At 41.3% G+C, this 18,287-nt stretch overlaps 1 protein-coding gene across 1 annotated transcript in view; it reads left to right on the top strand.

The window, feature by feature from the left end:
- LOC101953934 (carboxypeptidase B) overlaps positions 1-15,417 on the top strand; it is a 30,716-nt gene extending 15,299 nt beyond the window's left edge. Inside the window, exons 9-11 of the mRNA XM_005303294.4 lie at positions 51-253; positions 10,925-11,009; positions 12,790-15,417. Of these exons, the coding sequence (XP_005303351.2) occupies positions 51-253; positions 10,925-11,009; positions 12,790-12,977 (476 nt within the window). The 3' untranslated portion in view covers positions 12,978-15,417. The remainder of the gene's footprint in view (positions 1-50; positions 254-10,924; positions 11,010-12,789) is intronic.
- Positions 15,418-18,287: the final 2,870 nt, after the last annotated feature.

The following is an 18,287-nucleotide window of genomic DNA, read 5'->3' as shown; positions in this document are numbered from 1 at the left end:
ATTAACATAATTCTGTTTCATTAAATACAAACATTCGCCCTTTCCTGCAGGTGTTGGTGCCTCAAAAAGACCATGTGATGACACTTATTGCGGCAGCGCCCCTGAGTCTGAAAAAGAGACTAAGGCTCTGGCTGACTTTATTCGTAAAAATCTCTCCACTATCAAGGCATACTTGACTATTCACTCCTATTCCCAGATGCTGCTGTTTCCTTATTCTTATACTTACTCCATTCCAGAGAACTATGCAGAGCTGGTAAGTAGAACACAAATGTTGTGTCTCTTTGTAATTTTGGTGTACTGGGGAGAATATGCAAATTTCATCACTTGCTATTTAGGTCTGGTTAATTTCAGAGGTTTTCTTACACATCTGGAGAAAATCTGGACAGTAAGCTTTTTAACGTACATTGGTCTTTTATAGCCAGAGTCCTTGAAGAGGGTTTAGGTATGAGATAAACTCAAGAATCCCTGATACATCTCCATCATACAAGGGTTGGATTTGTCTGCAAGGCTGTGTTTGTCTGCAAATAATGTCATATTTAGAGATGTAAATTATACAGCACTGCTTCCACTTTATTCAATGGGTTACAGTGTATCCGGCTGCAATACATTACACACAAACATCATGCTCTGTTGGCCAGATCCACAGCTTGTGTAAGTTGGCATAGCTCCATGGCTTCAATAGAGTTAGAGTGATTTAAACCAGCTGGGGATATGCCCTGAAACATCATTATTTAATGAAGTTTAGGGCCACACCCAAGCCCTACAGCTTTTTAAGTCTGATAAAGGCAATTTAGTAAGTGAATTATTTATCCTTTAAAAAATATTAAAATAATTATAAATAATAAAATGACTTCAGTTCTCTGGAATATTAGCAATTACAAGTTGTTGGCATGAAAAGCAACATAACAAACAAAACAAAAAACCCATCTTGATCCTCTCTCTTCCCTTTAAGCTGCCAGAAGTCTAAGGCAATAGCATTAAGTTGGCCTTACTGCTGCAGAATTATGACAGATTTACGAGGGCTCCCACATGGATCTATCATAATTCTGAAGCAGAAAGGAAGAGTATGGCCAACTTAATAGTTTTGCCTTGGACTTCTGGCAGCTTAAATGGAAAGGAGAGTGTTAAGATGGGGGGTGGGGGTGGGGGGTGTTTTGTTTGTTATATTACTTTACATGCCAGAGAGTTTTAATTGTAAATATTCCAGTCATTTCTTACATCTTTTTTGTTTGTCTTTGATTTTTACAGAATATTTCAAATTTCACACATTAGAGCTCAGTCTAAATAAATAATATAAACTCCTAAACTGCTTCTTTGTCAAGTTCACAATTTTTCCCATATGCTAGAAGTTTGCATGGTCTTCTTCCCAGTTTGCTGAGTCAAGCTCAAGTGTGATAAAACATATTGCTCCAAGTACAGCATGTTTCTAACAGCATTACATTCAGATGGGAAAAGGTTCTATTGACACTCAGACACAAAAACTACAGTAAAACCTAACTTTAAAAAAAATAGACAAAACATTAAAAAAAAAATCCTGGATGAACAATTTTCATATTAACTTGCCTGTTCTACAGCATTATAGACTAAACGAATATATAAAAGCTTGAAGATCGGTTACAATTATCCATGCCAAGATTTTGCAATTTTATGAATAATAAAAAGCCCAATCTTTTTTTCTTTTGGCTCAGAGATTGAGTCTTCCATTCTTCACTATAAAAAAAAGTAATTCAGGAATGCAAGATATATATGTCAATAGCCATCCATTTGATTTCACTTAATATAAGTTAGTCTTTCCATTGTAATTTTATCCCATATTTTAAATCAGCCACAATGATCCCAGGGGGAGTTCTATTATTTTCCGCTACAAAAGAGCACATCCTGTCACCACTAAAAGGCGGTGATCTGATCAACTGTCCTCATGTCCTAATTAAGGAATATATTTCCTCAATTGGAGCTCCCAACAAAAAAACAGCAGGGTCCCAGAGACACGCAACTTGTACTAATATTTGATTTTACAAAAGGAGGCTACTTTTAGCCAAAAACCTTGGCTTTGGAGAATGAGATCATAGTATCAACCAATCAGCACTGTCTGTAGCTGGGATATCTAAACATAAAGGGCCTGATCCAAAGCCCATTAAAATCAATGGAAAGACTCCCACTGACTTCAATGGGCTTTGGGTCAGGTCCTAATGGTGTAGCTTTCCGGATTACTTCAAACAACTAAACATGTTCACATGAACTGTCACAAAGAAATTAGGTTTTCTCTTAGCAATTCCTCCTTGGTTAAAAAATGAGACAGGAAAAAAGGGAGGAAAAAATAAAAGGGCATTATATTATATACCATTTAATGTGTGTTATAGCAGCAAAGTTCTGCATAGATACAGACTTCAGAGAAAGGCTGAAGAACTGGCATCTAAAGCTTTATATAAATTGTTCTGGCAAATAAAGGGACCATAAATCATCCTCTAACTGAAGAAGTAAAATTTAGAACTATTATCTTATCTTAGATGTTTATTTTTCCGCTGACAGATCTAATAAATTAAAGGAAGTAGACTTGATATTTCTTATCTTTTTCAGTGTGGGATGAGATATGTAGTTGAACAACAAAACTTCACATGCCTACTTATCATTATTAACATATTGCTCCACACTGTTTAATTCAGAAGTTAGTTTAATACTGTGGAGCTAATGCTCCATTCCGAAGTGAGGCATGAAGGAAGGGAGCAAAATCAAGTAAAATTGGATTGAAATCACCCTAAGCCTGTGGATGAGGGGAATGGAGGAGCCAACATAGCCTTCTTCCAAGCCCACTGAACCTTCCTTTGGGCACAGTCTGCAGTGGGACTCTGCAGGTATTCAGGAGGCACATCGGGGTAGGTGGGTGATGCTGGAAAGCAGCCACTCACCACAGCATTCTTCTCTTAGAACCAGATATATAGAAAATATCCACAAGGATGTTAATTAGCATTAATGCCACTCCACACCTTCACTGCCTCTGGAAGAGGAGTGTAGAGAATGGGTCCATGGAAGTTAGCAACTGACAGCAGCGCTCTTCATTAAGTTGTGCTTCCAGATGGGATTGGGGCTACAGGAAGTAGAAACCAAGGTCAACAGTGGTGGAGATGGTTGCCACCACATCTTCTGGATGGGTTCCAGGCCATGCCTCCCGGCCCTAATATAAAGACTTTGAAAGGAAAATGTAGCTGTAACTCGATGGGCCAGATCCTTGGCCCTATTTTGTTCCCTTTGCACTGTCCTGGCAGCACGAGGAGGATAAACAGCTAACTTAAAGAGCAAAATAGAACCTCCTCTTGTGTAAGGCAATCCCTAAGTATGTAAAATGGTGCCACAGTTCTTGATTTTCAAGGTATGACGGGGCATTCTAGAGACATTCTGGGAATTCCAGTAATCTCAGGCCTAGAGGGTCATTACAAGTTACAGCAGCCTTGATGCTACTCTAACTTAAATTGGGGATGAAAGTAGCCCTTCACTGCTTCCAGTATCAGGGTGGAGGAAAGTGGTTGAAGCCACGTATGTCCTCCCTGGAGCACATGAGGTATACACAAAGGATTTTCCCATTCATGGGTTTTTTCTCCATGGGAAGGGAAACATAGCCCTGTATTAGACATAAGTCATTTCTAGGATCAGCATTTTCAAGCAATGCTTGAACAACAGTGAAAATACTGACCCTAGAACTGACTTGTGTCTAATGCTTGAACCACCAAGATAATGCCACCCAAGCTAGGAAAAACTGGGTCAGCTCGGGAATTTCACACAAGTAACAATATTCCTGTGATGTTTTCTTGGGAAAAGTATAACTGTCCTCCAAAAAGAGTACATTCTGTGTATTGCACAACTCCCCTCAACTCACTCTCTACTATATCCCCAGGTGTTGCACAGCCCAAAAAGAATATGTGCTTGGATCAACCAGAAAAAAATGTATCTTCCATTTAAAGAACAAAAGCTTCCCCCAGCCTTCCATAACTGAAAAAAATGGTTGGATACAGACCAATTGTCCATCCACTCTACAGCCAAGCTTCCCTTCAGCATTCTTTTAATACACCTCTACCCCGATATAACGCTGTCCTCGGGAGCCAAAAGATCTTACCGCGTTATAGGTGAAACCGCGTTATGTCAAACTTGCTTTGATCCGCCCCCCTGGAACGCTGCTTTACCGCGTTATATCCGAATTCGTGTCATATCGGGTCGCGTTATATTGGGGTAGAGGCAGGGGTGAAAGTAACTTACAGGACTTACTGGTACTGCCGGAGTCCTGAGGGGGGCGTGGCCTCATCTGGAAGAGGCAGGGCCTCAACTGGAAGAGGTGGGGCCTCTCAAGATTTGAAGGCCCTGGGGCTCCGGCTGTGACTGGGAGCCCCAGAGCCTTTAAATCAACCCGGGGCTCCCAGCTGCAGAGGTGGCTGGGAGCCCCCGGGGCTCAGGGGCAAATTAAAGGGCCCGGGGCTCTGGCCGCTGCAGAGCTCCGGGCCCTTTAAATCACCCTCGCAGCTCCGGAGGCTGGAGCTGCGGGGGGGATTTAAAAGACTCGGGGCTCCCCGCAGCCACGGGAGCTCCAGGCCTTTTGAATCCCCGCCCGAGCCCGGCTGCCGGGCTGGGTCCGGGATTTAAAGGGCCTGGAGCTCCCATCACTGTGGGGAGCCCCGAACCCTTTAAATCCCAGCCCCAGCCCAGCCGCCGGAGCTGCGGGCGGGATTCAAAGGGCTCTGGTCTCCCCACAGTGGCGGGGAGCTCTGAGCCCTTTAAATCCCAGCCCCAGCCCGGCTGCCGGAGCTGCGGGTGGGATTTAAAGGGCTCTGGGCTCCCCGCAGCCGTGGGAGCTCCAAGCCCTTTAAATCCCAGCCTCAGCCCGGGTGCCGAGTTGTGGGCGGGATTTAAAGGGCTCTGAGCTCCCGGGGAGCCCAGAGCCCTTTAAATCCCTGCCACAGAAGCCGGTGCGGTCCGGCACAGCATACTGGCTCTTGCCGGTACGCCGGACCAGACCGGCTTACTTTCACCTCTGGGTAGAGGTGTATTTACACTTAGCTTCTCTCTCAATAAAACTCTGTGTACATTTAATCACTTTTTTCAGAAACATTTCAGGCTGTAAATTGAATTTTCTCACATTTTGGCCCATGTTGGAGGGGATTAAAATACTTTTGCATTTATACCTACATAAGGAACAAATATTTAATAATGGGCTCCTCAGTCTAGTAAAGAACGTATATCAGGATTCAATGGCTGGAAGTTGAAGCTAGACAAATCCAGACATATACAAGCAACAGAAATCCTATATCAACAGAGATCAGGCTTTGGTGGCATGTGTGGCAGGAGGCAGGTTACCTAAACATATATTGGCTACCTTACTATTCATATATTGGTTATATATTGTATAGGGGGAAATTCACCCTTCTGCACTAACTTATGGACCACTTAAGCCCTACTTGAGGCCTTAAAATGTGCAAAGGAGTGAATTTCAGCTATACTGCATCGGGTGGTGAATTTTGATGTGATGACTATTCACCTCTAGGTTGAAAACCAGGTCCAGCAAACTAGTTCTGGATTTTACTAGTGCTCGTTTTGAAGTTATTTGTGAACAAAGTCAGCATAAGGAACTCTTAATGATCCAGGACCCAAGATTAGTTGGACAGGTAAACCTCAGTGGGGCATAATCTATGTTTTGGCCACAAAGGCCTGAACCTACACTTTTTCTAGTGGCTTTCTGATTGTTTGCTTGACTTGTTTCAAGTAGATGTAGGTGATCTTAATTGTGGAGAACAGTGAACAAAAGGAAATAATGAGAAAGGAAGATGGACAGGTGTAAATTATTTTTAGAAGTGGCTACTGAAGTAAAGAAGAGGAAAGTGGGTTTACTGTATGTATTCCTGCCTCTGACATTACCTCATACAATGGTGTGTTCTGTTATCAAATTGAGCTATCTTTAGTAACAACTTCTTCATCTTGGCTCATGTAGCAATCTCGAATAGCCTCAAGGCAGATTTCCCTCAGCTTGATGCTACTAGATAAAAACACTAGCAGCATGCACATATTTCTTGGAATGTCTGTGTAGCAGTCACAAAGAGGGTATAAGAAGGGCAGTGTTATATACTGTGATATTAAAGTTCTTGCATTGGATGGACTCACTTTGGACTTTTAGTGCTACCATTTCAAAGGGAAATCAAGGGATCCCTGGATAACGTGTCAGAGCATTACAGTGAGGCCAGTGCAGTTTAGAGCTCCTTGCGGAAAGCTGACTTGAGAAGGGCAGAGCTTGGAGGCAATAAAGAACAGGATAGGGGTAGAATGACAAACAGGATTCATGGACCCCAGTGGTTAAAGGAAGCACTGCTATCCATCACAGATTTTTCAAGATCCTGGAGTCCTATTATGTCAATAATCCCATCAAATATCCCACTGATGTCAATGGGAGTTGCCTGTGTGCAGCAACTGCGTAATCAAGGCCCCTGGAGTGTTTTTAACCAGCAGCAATGTGCAGAGACAAATCTGAGTTGAGAATATGAGAGCAAAAATGAGGAAGCTGCTCTCAAAAGATAATCTATTAACAGATAAAGGTGATTAGTCTGCTATATCATCCTATTAGTACAAACCCTTAGATGCAGTAAGGAGGGAGGCCAGCATTACATGTCTTTCTTTAAAAGCTAGTGGCTGAAATGCTAGTAACTGAACTTCAGTTAAATGAGATAACGAGATCAGGGAACACGATCCTTTTGTTACTCTGACTAGCTGACATGCTGCACAAGATTAAGCAAAACATCAAATCACTAGGAACTGCAATGGAAACAAAGCTGAGAGATCAGCACAGAGAATGTTAGATTCTCCTGTAACAGGCAGTTTCTGGAAGTTCAGCAACAAGTCAGAGAATGGACGATCATTTCTGCACGCAGTTACGTGGTATAAATCTGGAGTAGGTCCTTTTACTTCAGTGACATTACTTGGTTTTCACTAGTGTAACTAACACCAGAATTTGCTGCTATGAGTGAAGGATTCTTGACAGCGCAGGAGCCGGTGATGGGTCTTACAAACCCCACACTCGAGAACAAGGGGTTAAGGAGTCACTCTGTACCCAGGCTGCCCTGCCCAGCTGTACCTGCAAAGCCTGCACAAGCTGCAGGCAGAGCAGCTCAGATGGGGGGTGGGAACTACTGCCCAGGAGTTCTTGTTGCCTGAGAACTGGAAAAACAGACCTACTAAAACCTACAGAGGAGAGAGACAGGTGACTGACTGTGAAGGTCAGAGACTTTGTTTGTGGTTCTGTAATTTACTCTGAGCAGAAAAGGGAGACTTGGAAAGGAAGTGATCCACGGGGCAGTTGCGTGGCACTGCAAGATGCAGAACATACCTGCCCATCATCAGGCCCTGGATTGGAGCGTGTGGGCCCGGGCTCCTCTACCCACTCCCAAAAGATGTCACAAGAACAAAGCCTTTACCTCAGTGGAGAGACCCGCTGGGGAAGATCCTGACCCCAAAATCCCCATACTAAGGTGAAAACCCTGAAGTCCTTGGGAGAGCTGAAGGCCAGGACTATAACTGAAAAGGGGTGACCACCTGCTGCACCCCTGCCTGACCACTAGGCAGAACTGGTTGTGAGCGTTCCCTTTTACAGAGCCCAAACCAAGAAAGCAGGAAGAGAATCCTGTAACAAACCAGAAGTTCAAATTAATCTTGAGATCCAGTAGAGCAGGGGTCGGCAACGTTTGGCACGTGGCTCACCAGGGTAAGCACCCTGGCGGGCCGGGCCAGTTTTATTTACCTGCTGATGCGGCAGGTTCAGCCGATCACGGCCCCCACTGGCCGCGGTTCGCCGTCCAGGGCCAATGGGGGTGGCGAGAAGCGGCGCGGGCGAGCTATGTGCTGGCCGTGGCTTCCTGCCGCCCCCATTGGCCCGGGACGGCGAACCGCGGCCAGTGGGGGCCGCGATTGGCCGAACTTGCCGCGTCAGCAGGTAAATAAACTGGCCCAGCCCGCCAGGGTGCTTACCCGGGCGAGCCGCGTGCCAAACGTTGCCAACCCCTGCAGTAGAGTCTATAGAGAGCTAAGAGCTTTTCAAAGTTAAGAGGGGAAAAACCACAGCACTGCCTCTTCTTTTATCAGCATCACAAAGAACATAGACTCTAGGCCTAGGTCTCATCTCACAAAAATTAGATACTGTTTCCCCTTTTGAAAGTAATAGGCATACAGACAAGATGAGGCACATAGTGAAACCTCATTCCAGTTTCCCCGTTGTTTTAAGAAAGATAATTGTTTGCCATCATTATTCCTTTTTCCTTTCCTTTCTATTTTATTTTTTATTTTTTTGACTTAGACCTTCTCAATGTTCTTGCTTTGGTTGCTATAAAATGGCACTTTCATTTTGGTGCTGATGTTTTGTTTTTTTAGCCCTTTTCATACATTAAGCAAGCAATTGGGAAAGAGTGTTGCCTGATGATCACAGGAAGAGATCAGATATCAGGACTCCTCGGTTCTGTTCCTAGCTCTGCTACCGACTTATTTTGTGGTGAAATCACACAGGCACAGTCAGTTTACCGTATTATAAAATAGGCCATTTATTTCCAACACCATGCTCCAACCTGGAAAACCTGAGAGTGTCTTTTAATAGCTGAGAATTTCAGTTCTTCCTCTACAACAGTGGTGGGCAACCTGCCACATGCGTCCCTTCAGGGTAATCCGCTGGCGAGCCACCAGACCGTTTGTTTACATTTGCACGGCCGCCCACAGCTCCCAGAAGCTGCAGTTCACCGTTCCCGGCCAATGGGAGTTGCAGGAAGCGGCAGCCAGGCCCGCGCCACTGGGAGCTGCGGGCAGCCATGCAAATGGAAACCAACGGTCTGGCAGCCTGCCAGCGGATTACCTTGATGAGCCACGTGCAGCCTGCGGGCTGCAGGTTGCCCACCACTGCTCTACAAGCACCTTTCTTTACAGCTGCCTGGTCATTATGGTAATTCTGATCCACAGTAGGGTCATCCTTTTCATAGGAACCTTTCCCAGCATATTTTTCTGATAGCTAGTCTCCTAAATTTGGCAGATACAAGTATCTGATGTTTTAAATTTGCCATTTGGCAGCTAGCTGACACTTAATGCCTCCCCCTCCCTCCCTATCGGAAATATTCCTATTTTATTTTACTTAGTTTCTTGCCACTGAGGAAATGACACACTCCCACAGACACTATATTAGCACCATGTCCCATCCACAGTACAAGGCACTGCCATGTTGTATGTTTTCTCTTTATGTTCACTATAAAAGGAAGCAAATTTTAAATTTGTAACAGAACTCTTTTGTGAGGTGAACAAGAAATCTTTTATCTGCAGATCTCAGCTGCATGCACACTGATTTAAAGTCGATATAAACAAAAGGTGACTGAACAAAATTTGATACATCACTAATAGCAGATACTAGTCCCATGGACATCCATAGCAAAATTGCCATGGATTTTAATAGGAGAAGCATCCTCATTAAGGCAATTTTCAGAAGTGGAAGATTTAACTACTCTGATTATTAGGATTCCAAGGGGTTTCTTTGTATGTCACAACAGCACTCTTCTTCAGCTGCATATATAGAGAGAAGAGAAAGGCCAGAACCAAAGCCCCGCATTTAAATCTCACCCAGTCTTTGGGGAGTGCTTGGAACCTGCTCTCAGATCTAAACCTGGCTTTTGTAAAAGGTCTCCATGTAATGCGACAAACCAAAGCCCTACATACAAACTCCCAGAATTCTGGGGTGTACAAAACTCAGTTTTCAATGTGAATTTTGCACCGTGAACCTGTTTTATCCCACTGGAAGCAGTTACAATCCCATGATATAAAAACCTGCCATACCAGGAATATGGCTTGTTGTTACTTTCACAGAAACAAATAGTCACTTTACCAATCTATTTTTCAAACCATTTTCAAATGCAGCTTTTGGAAAATTCATAAAAATGTGCAAGAACTAAATGGAAGTCAGAATGTTTTAAAATATCTCTTCTCCTTGGGAAAATAATTTATGGAGTAATCTAGAGTGAAACAAGAGAGTTGAAGAAAGTATTTTGAATACCACATGTTCAACTCTGAACTACAGAGACAGATATGGTAATCCATTGTTTGTTTGCATGCTGAACATCTGTTCTCAACTAATGATATACAGACAAATATTTACCATCCCTTAGGAATACTTTCCATAGTTTTATTACCAACATGCCATATTATGAAGAAATGGGAAAGCCACACATTCCAAAGGAAAGTCTGTAACTTTTCATAATGCAAACATTCAGAGCTGCATTTTAGTGTTGAAAGACTTTATGCAACCCCCACTGAAGTCAGTGGGACTTGGATGGATCCCAACCTGCACAGGAAATGCAAACTGAAATCACTGAAGTGCTGTATAAGGCTCCAGGGTAATTCCTGCACTTCTGGGTATATTATTGTTGACATTTGCCATCTGCATTTTACAGGATCTAATTCTGATTTCACTTATACCACTTTTACTGTGTTGCTCTGGATTTATACTTGTGTAAGTGGGAAGAAAATGCTGTCTTCATCATTTCCATATATACATCCACTGTTGCCTAAACCTCACCGTCATTTTATTTCATATTTTTAGTTTATTCTCACAGATCCAAGTACACATTTCTGATAAATACAGTAATCCCTGGATCCTGTTGTGCTCTTAGTTTCCAGACTCCAGATAAATTTCATAATTAGAGCTCTGAGTACAGACTACTTATTGATATGCTACATGAACAAAGTGTAGACATTTGCAGATTGTTAGACGATGACAGCATAAACTCTGTTACTGAGTCTCAAAGAGGAACAACAGTTACAAATAATTTAAAACTTCTAAAATGAGGCCCTCATGAGTTAACTCAAATTTCTGAGTAAAGCTTTAAATGTCTGGAATAACTTATTCTTCTGCAATTGTCCTGCCTTATAGAATACCATTTCTAAAGCTGCAGTTCAAGAGCTGGCTTCATTGTATGGCACAAAATATACCTCTGGTTCAGGTGCTTCAACAATCTGTAAGTATTAACCTAAATATCATAAGCAACTGTAGTAAGAATTATTTCTCTAGACAGTGGGAGAAAATTATGTATTATGACTCAAGAAAAAAACATAAGACGAGCCCCGCCCATACACACTCTACTTACCTCCCTCCTAATGGTGTAGACCAGGGGTAGGCAACCTATGGCACACGTGCCGAAGGCGGCACGCAAGCTGATTTTCAGTGGCACTCACACTGCCCAGGTCCTGGCCACCGGTCCGGGGGGGCTCTGCATTTTATTTTAATTTTAAATGAAGCTTCTTAAACATTTTAAAAACCTTATTTACTTTACATACAACAATAGTTTAGTTATATATTCTAGACTTATAGAAAGAGACCTTCTAAAAACTTTAACGTGTATTACTGGCACGCAAATCCTTAAATAAGAGTGAATAAATGAAGACTCGGCACACCACTTCTGAAAGGTTGCCGACCCCTGGTGTAGACTGTGATATCTTTACTCTTGTTGAGTAGTACTTTTCTTCACAAGTAGTCCCATTTACTTCATTGTCCTGAAGGTGTGGATGCAACATTTCCAGTTCTGCAAACGTGCAAACATGTGCCTGTAGGTTACAAATGAGATTCGCACAATAACTATGTAGCACCCAGATACTAAGGTGATGAGCACACTAGGAATTCCTAAATCAAACAGATAAAATTAGATTAAAACATGAGAGAATTGGACTTGTTCAGCCTGTGAGTGTCTTGATTTCCGGGGCCTGCAAACCGATGCGACAATAGTATGTGAAACCTTTTTGACCAGAATTTGCCTTCATGGCTCTAGCCAGCAGATTGTTACTTTCTGTTACTGTGTGCTGATTTTAAAAATATATAAATTCCAGCCTCACTCTAATCCTCTCTTGAAACCCAGCTGTTGTGTTATGTCCTTTGTGATGTTATAAAGCTGATGACCTGGTGTTTCCAAACCCAGTTTTCCAGAGTTATATAGCTCAGATGTTTTGGCTCCTAATTCCTCAGGCTACTGTCTGCTTGAAATTCAGCATTGAAGGACTTAACAATCTGGAAGCCAATTTTTTTTGTCTTAAATATAATGGCTGCAATTGTTTGTCAATGTTTAAAAGATCTATTGAGATTTTTAAAAATGCCTTTGGGGATTCCTAGCAATTTTGAGGACCACCTATAGGATAAAAAGTATTAAAACCCCATTCTCTCCTTACAAAGGAACAACCAAGAGAGTATACTCTGAATTCTCTCATCAAGAGGGAAAGGAGCAGAGCTTATTTCCCAATGAAAAAGCAGAGTTCATATCCCCAGCTTTGTGGATCTTCAAAGCTCTGTGTAGATCTCTGGGAGATCCTCCAGAGACAGGAGATTCAATGTGATAGATCCTTGCTCCTGCGGATATCATGCTTCCAGTCCTCTCCTCAGGCAAAATATACTCCTCCCACTGCTTCTCAGGAGGGATCTCTACAGTGAGGAGAGAGCAGCACTGCAAAATAACTCAAACTCTGTATTCTGATCAGGATTGTTTCTTCTATAGTTTTAGAAGGGGGACATGTTTATAGTCCTCTTTTTACAGCTACAGATTTCCATTTTCAAGGCTATTAAAGTGTTTGGCAAGCTCTGTTCCATATTCTGGATGCAAACAAATGGTTCATTGACTCTCACTGCTTTTTCCTCTGCCCTTCCTATATTTCTAGCTATATGGTATAATAGTTATCAGTTATAATAAATCCCACTGATTACCAGTGGCTTGTTGTCCTTTTCTAGTAAAGTTTTCTTCTCTCCCAATGCAGATCCTGCTGCTGGTGGCTCTGATGACTGGGCTTATGATCAGGGTATCAAGTACTCCTTCACCTTTGAGCTCCGTGATACAGGCAGATATGGATTTGCACTCCCTGAATCTCAGATAAAGCCAACCTCTGAAGAGACTCTGATAGCTGTTAAATATATTGCCAATTATGTCCTTGAGCATTTATATTAGAATGGTACTGCAAAATTATTCAAGAAAGCTTGTTTCAAATATACTATCCCCTCTGTTCTCTTTCCCTGATGGCTGATGATTTCTGCTTTACAGGGTGCTGTTAGTTCTCCCTTACACTTGAGCTCTAGAGCCAATGGAAATATCTTGGGATTTTTCTATTAATCACAAATAAAAATGACAATGACTCATCTACTGTTTGAATATTGATAGAACATCTGTTACTCCAGCGACTGGATTGAATGGATGAAGAAGCCACCAGTGTCTATTTTGACTGTTTGGCCAGTTAACATGTTTTTTAAAAGCCCTTTAATGATCACTAAACCAAATTCAATCATGGGGCATTAACTGCAGTGGAGCTGTATGATAAATCTAGGGGCAGAACCTGGACCTCTCTTACTAGGCTAATATTAATCAGAAGCTTTAATAGCAGCTAGCTCTTAGGCGAAACAAGAGTGAGGGCAAATGGGAGCCCCACAATAATGGAGTTGGGGGAAAACCTAATAATGATTATATCTAATCCATCCCTATATCAGAGGCAGGCTGAGATCAAAAATCAGATAATGTGAATGGAGGTAGGGGTCCTGTCCTGAAAACTAAATGTAACAGGTTAGCGTTTGAACTGAAAATTAAATATAATAAAGAAAATATGAAAAATAATAACATAGGAATGAACTGATAAACTTCATTGGTCATTACAAATTCTACACACACACATATAGAAAATGGTTACATTGATTACTCAGGCTTTGTTCCAACAGGTTTAAATTAGTTAAAGCAATATGGGCAGTAGTTAAGAAGTCGATAAGTAACTACGTTCATATGTTATATATGATCCATCAGGTAGGTATGCTCATGTCTTTATATTTCTGCCTGTGTAGAATGTAATCCTTGAATCAAATAATCAAAACCACGAACATAAATCCTGAGCTGCTAGCTTCATTTTGTGACTGAGAACCAAATGCACAGACACGCAGGAACACCTGCACTCCCAGCAAAACTTCAATAGCTAAACAACAGAAATGAACAAAACCAAACAAAATGCCAGTGGAGCAAATTCTGTATGGATTCTCTCTGCATGCAAGACAGCTGTCTGGTGGAACTTGAGGAACTACTTAAAATGTGGATGGATTGGTATACTGAGAAAGGCAATTAAACCCTCTTTCTGAGCCATGACCTTTAAGTCCCAGAAGCTGTCCATCTGACTAGATGTGCTCTTTTCCCAACTAGTATAGGCTAGAGTCATTAGTGTTATTAGCATTTCAGTCATTTGAAGAGTAGGAAGGTTCAGATAATAATAAAACAATCTCCAGTGAAGCTCTAAGAGCAAGTCAGTTGCTTGCTGAGCAATAAGAAGGGGAAATATAAAATGTGACAGACAGTATTTGCTATACAGAGAAAAAGCAGAAACATGAAGTTTATGTTGCTTTTAGGCTTGATTGCAGCAACTCATGTTGTTCCTCGCATTCATCGTTTGACAGATAGAAAGCTCTCTGAGGATCATTGGCAGAGATTGTATCAATGATCACATTAGTTCAATATTATGTACACATTGTAGCACAGAAGAGCTGTACCAGACAAATGAGAGGACCCCACTTCAAATGGACTAATAGGCAAAGAAAGAGGCTGGAACCGAACAGGACTGTACAGTGTACTGTTATGGCTGTGACTGGTTACTGATCTCTTTTGAAGTGAGAAAATGTTTCATGTGAATCCTCAGAATGACAAACAAGTGAACTTCATGAAGGATTTGGTCAGCATCATACAGCGGAGACATTTTTACACAGCGTGCCATATATTTAACTCTTCACTTTGTTTTAATTTTTTTCAGCTTCTTGCAATGGTCTCAAATCTCAGATATGCAGGTGTAACTCACCATATACTGTACATACATCATTATAATATGGGGCCAAATTCAGAAGCGGTACCTCAAGTGGTATTGCTAGATTCTCTCTTACACCTACACTGATGTACAAGGGAGTATAAGCAGCAGGTGGAAGAAGGCATAAGAAAGTGTGTGTTAAAGAATCCTCATCCAGAACTTAATATACACCTTCTCCCAGCTCCGGGGAATTTAAGTTACGTTAATTTAGACTCCTTTATGCATTGGTAGAGCAGGTGTAAGTAGGTCTAAGGGAATCTATGGGTTACGCTATCTTAGACATCATCTAACCGTTTTGCCCACAAAATCTGCTAATGCTCATGTATACACCGAGTAGCTGATTATTTTTATAAGATATAGTGTAACACACACCTGTTATCTGGGATTACAATTGAGCCTTGTGTACTGTGGTGCAGTCTCTGTATAACAAAGGGTTTATAACAACTCCTAACAATAAAGGATATCACTGGCAGAGCAAGTATAAAATACATTGGGAAGGAAGGGATTGATCTCCTGTAATTTTAAGCAGTACAGTTGAATTTGTGCTCTATTTTTTTTGGTTTCCTGAGCTGACAAGCTACATTGTGTACCTATGTATCATAAATGTTTAGTTTTTATTCCTATTTGGTGGTGTCAATATTATTTTGAGCCATTGTCATATTTGACATCTTAATGGTCTTTCAAGATGAACTCAAAACATTTTCCTGCTCATTCTCCAGATTAGCAATCTATGCGGAAAAGCCTGAAAAAGGCATATTAAATTCTAGCACTGTAAAATCTATCTTCAACATCTCATAAAGAATTTGTACTAATTACCATAATACTGCACTATAGTGAGAGAGGCTTCTCAGCAGTACATTGGACATTCTCCAGAATAGATTATTTCATGACTTCCCAAAATGTAATGATCCTTGGTTCATGTTCCGATCTGTCTACATATTGAATGGAATGAAAGCCACAAACCATCTTCCTGTGAAATATTTAACACATCTTTAACTCAAGAGAAGCATTTCAAACAATTTATTAATAAAGGAATTGAATTCTATATAGCTATTAACACAATTTATGATAGCTTTGTGGTGAGAGAACTAAGAGAGGAAGGACAGTTCAGTGGTTAGGGCATTAGCCAGAGACTTGGGAGACCCAAGTTCAATTCTGTGCTCTACTTTCCTGTGTTACCTTTGGAAAGTCACCTAGCATCTTAGTTCCATTGGTAAAATTGAGATAATAGCTACTCCATACTCCACAGGGGTGTTCTGAGGATAAATACATTAAAGATTGTCAGATATTCCAGGAACTGGGGTGATATAGATATCTTTGATAGATATGTAACCGCAGTTTACAGACAGAAAAAAGGATGTTTCTCACCCCAAAAAAAGAAAAACAAGACAGTTTTGTTGAATTATCAAAGAAGCTGATAAAGATTGTGTCAGCCTAGGGTAATGTGAAAAGTACCACAGTACAAATCGGGGAAAGTCCAAGACTTCTAAACAAATGATGGCACTTTTTTAAAACTAAAAAATAATTTGTGAGCACATTTAGTGTTTGTGAAAGTGGCCAGATCAACAGCCCTCGAGACAAGAGTCCTGCATTTATCCCTACAACGGGTTACAGCAGTGAAAATGCCTTGCCAAAGTGCCTCAGTCCTGCTCTAGAAAAGTCTCCCCAAAAGGCGAGAAAATATTTTCAATCCTCATTTTCTCTTCTTAGGCTGCCAACAAGGTGGCCAATTAATGCCTGGTTTCTGTGATGTAGGCACTTGTCCACCAGAAATTGAACTGAAATGATTAAATTTATTTCCCACAAGCAAGCAGAAAAACAACCAGATATAACAATTTTGGTCACTACTCACATGGACTTAACTTGAAAGACCAGATATGCCAAATTCACCCACAATCTACATGAAAGACTCTATGAGCCAGATTCACCCATGGTATAAGTGGGCAGAACTCCATAAACATCAAGGGAATTGCATCCACTCACATCAGAGATGCATTTGTCCCTATGGGCCAACTATAGACCCTAAAGGATACATAGCGTTTTCAGATCTGAGTGTACTAACAATATTTTATTTAAATAAATGCTTTCCTAAGGATTTTGAAGATTGAGCAAATAGATGAGGTTTTCTGAAAGTAGGATTGTAAATATCTTTATAAATGTGTGTTCACAATTTAAAAAATAAAATCAGTCAATGTCTAGAGTTGTGGTAACACTGTCCTAACAGTTTTTCATTACAACTGTACATACTCACCAGGCCAATTGCACTATGTAAGCTCTAAAACGAGACACTCCTCATTTCTCTGTGCAGCTCGATTTCTGTCATCTGGATTCAGCTCATGATGAAGTTGCTAACGTGGAACTGGATTTCCAGGTCAATCCAGATATGTCCAGACTCTCCTGGAGTAGAATGAAATACCAGTAGTTCATGTGTATTGAAGAGTAATGGGAGACCATGTGCTTTGTGGTCTCTTCCAACAGAAATCTCTCAGCTAGTAATCAATTAGATTAGTGTGTTGGTAACTGTCTACAGATTTTTAGTTGAGCAGTTTCTAATACTGGCACCAGAAAATAGACGTATGACAGTAGGACAATGGATCACATGGATGAGATATTACAATACTATTAGGAGGCATCCTGTGGTGCTTGCATGATGTAGGTGGTCAGGTGTGGCTCCCTCACTAGAAGGAGTAAATAACAAAGCTCTGAGGAAAACGGAGCTTCATTTGCAAGGGTGTCTGTGAATATTTGCTTAGGTTTTGCTCCAAGTGATCACTGAGTTCCAGGCTGGAACACAACCCAAATCTTCAAACAAAACTTAGTAGAAACCACCAAATTTCACCTAGTTTTGTGTTGAAACTAGGATGACATTAATCAAAGTGTTCCAGTAGGTGAATGAAGAGGGATGGTAGAGACCAGCAGAAGGTTTGGGAGGAGGGGAGGCAGGGATGCATAAAAATATCTAAACTTCAAATTGGTCATCACTTCTTCCTCCCTGCCCATCTCCTGTTCTCTGCTTCCTCTTATTTGCAGCTTCAAATCATTTCCTTTGGCCTTTTAACTGTCTCATTTTCTCCTTTTAGCATCTCAGCTTCTCTCGTCTCCCTACCTCTTTCACTCTCCTTCCTCTAAATATCTCTGTTTCCTTCACTCTTTCCCCTGGTTCCCTTAATTCTCCTTTCACATCTCTCTCTTCTCAGAATTCTCAAAATCCCCAACTTCCCAATTTTCTTTCCTTTACTCTGTTCCCCGCTTGTCTCTCTTCCATCCTTATTTTTCACTTCCCACCCCTTCTCTTTTCCCTTTATCCTTTGATATCTGCTCTCCCACCAATATACACCTGCCCATATTCCTCACATAATAAATGATTCCAGCAAAGAGATTTCAAATTAAAAATGTTCTCACAGTCTAAGGAAATATATAAGGTGTTTCTG

Source organism: Chrysemys picta, chromosome 9, assembly GCF_011386835.1.
Source record: "Chrysemys picta bellii isolate R12L10 chromosome 9, ASM1138683v2, whole genome shotgun sequence".
NCBI classification, from domain to species: domain Eukaryota; kingdom Metazoa; phylum Chordata; order Testudines; family Emydidae; genus Chrysemys; species Chrysemys picta.
This window is presented reverse-complemented; position numbering and strand designations above follow the sequence as displayed.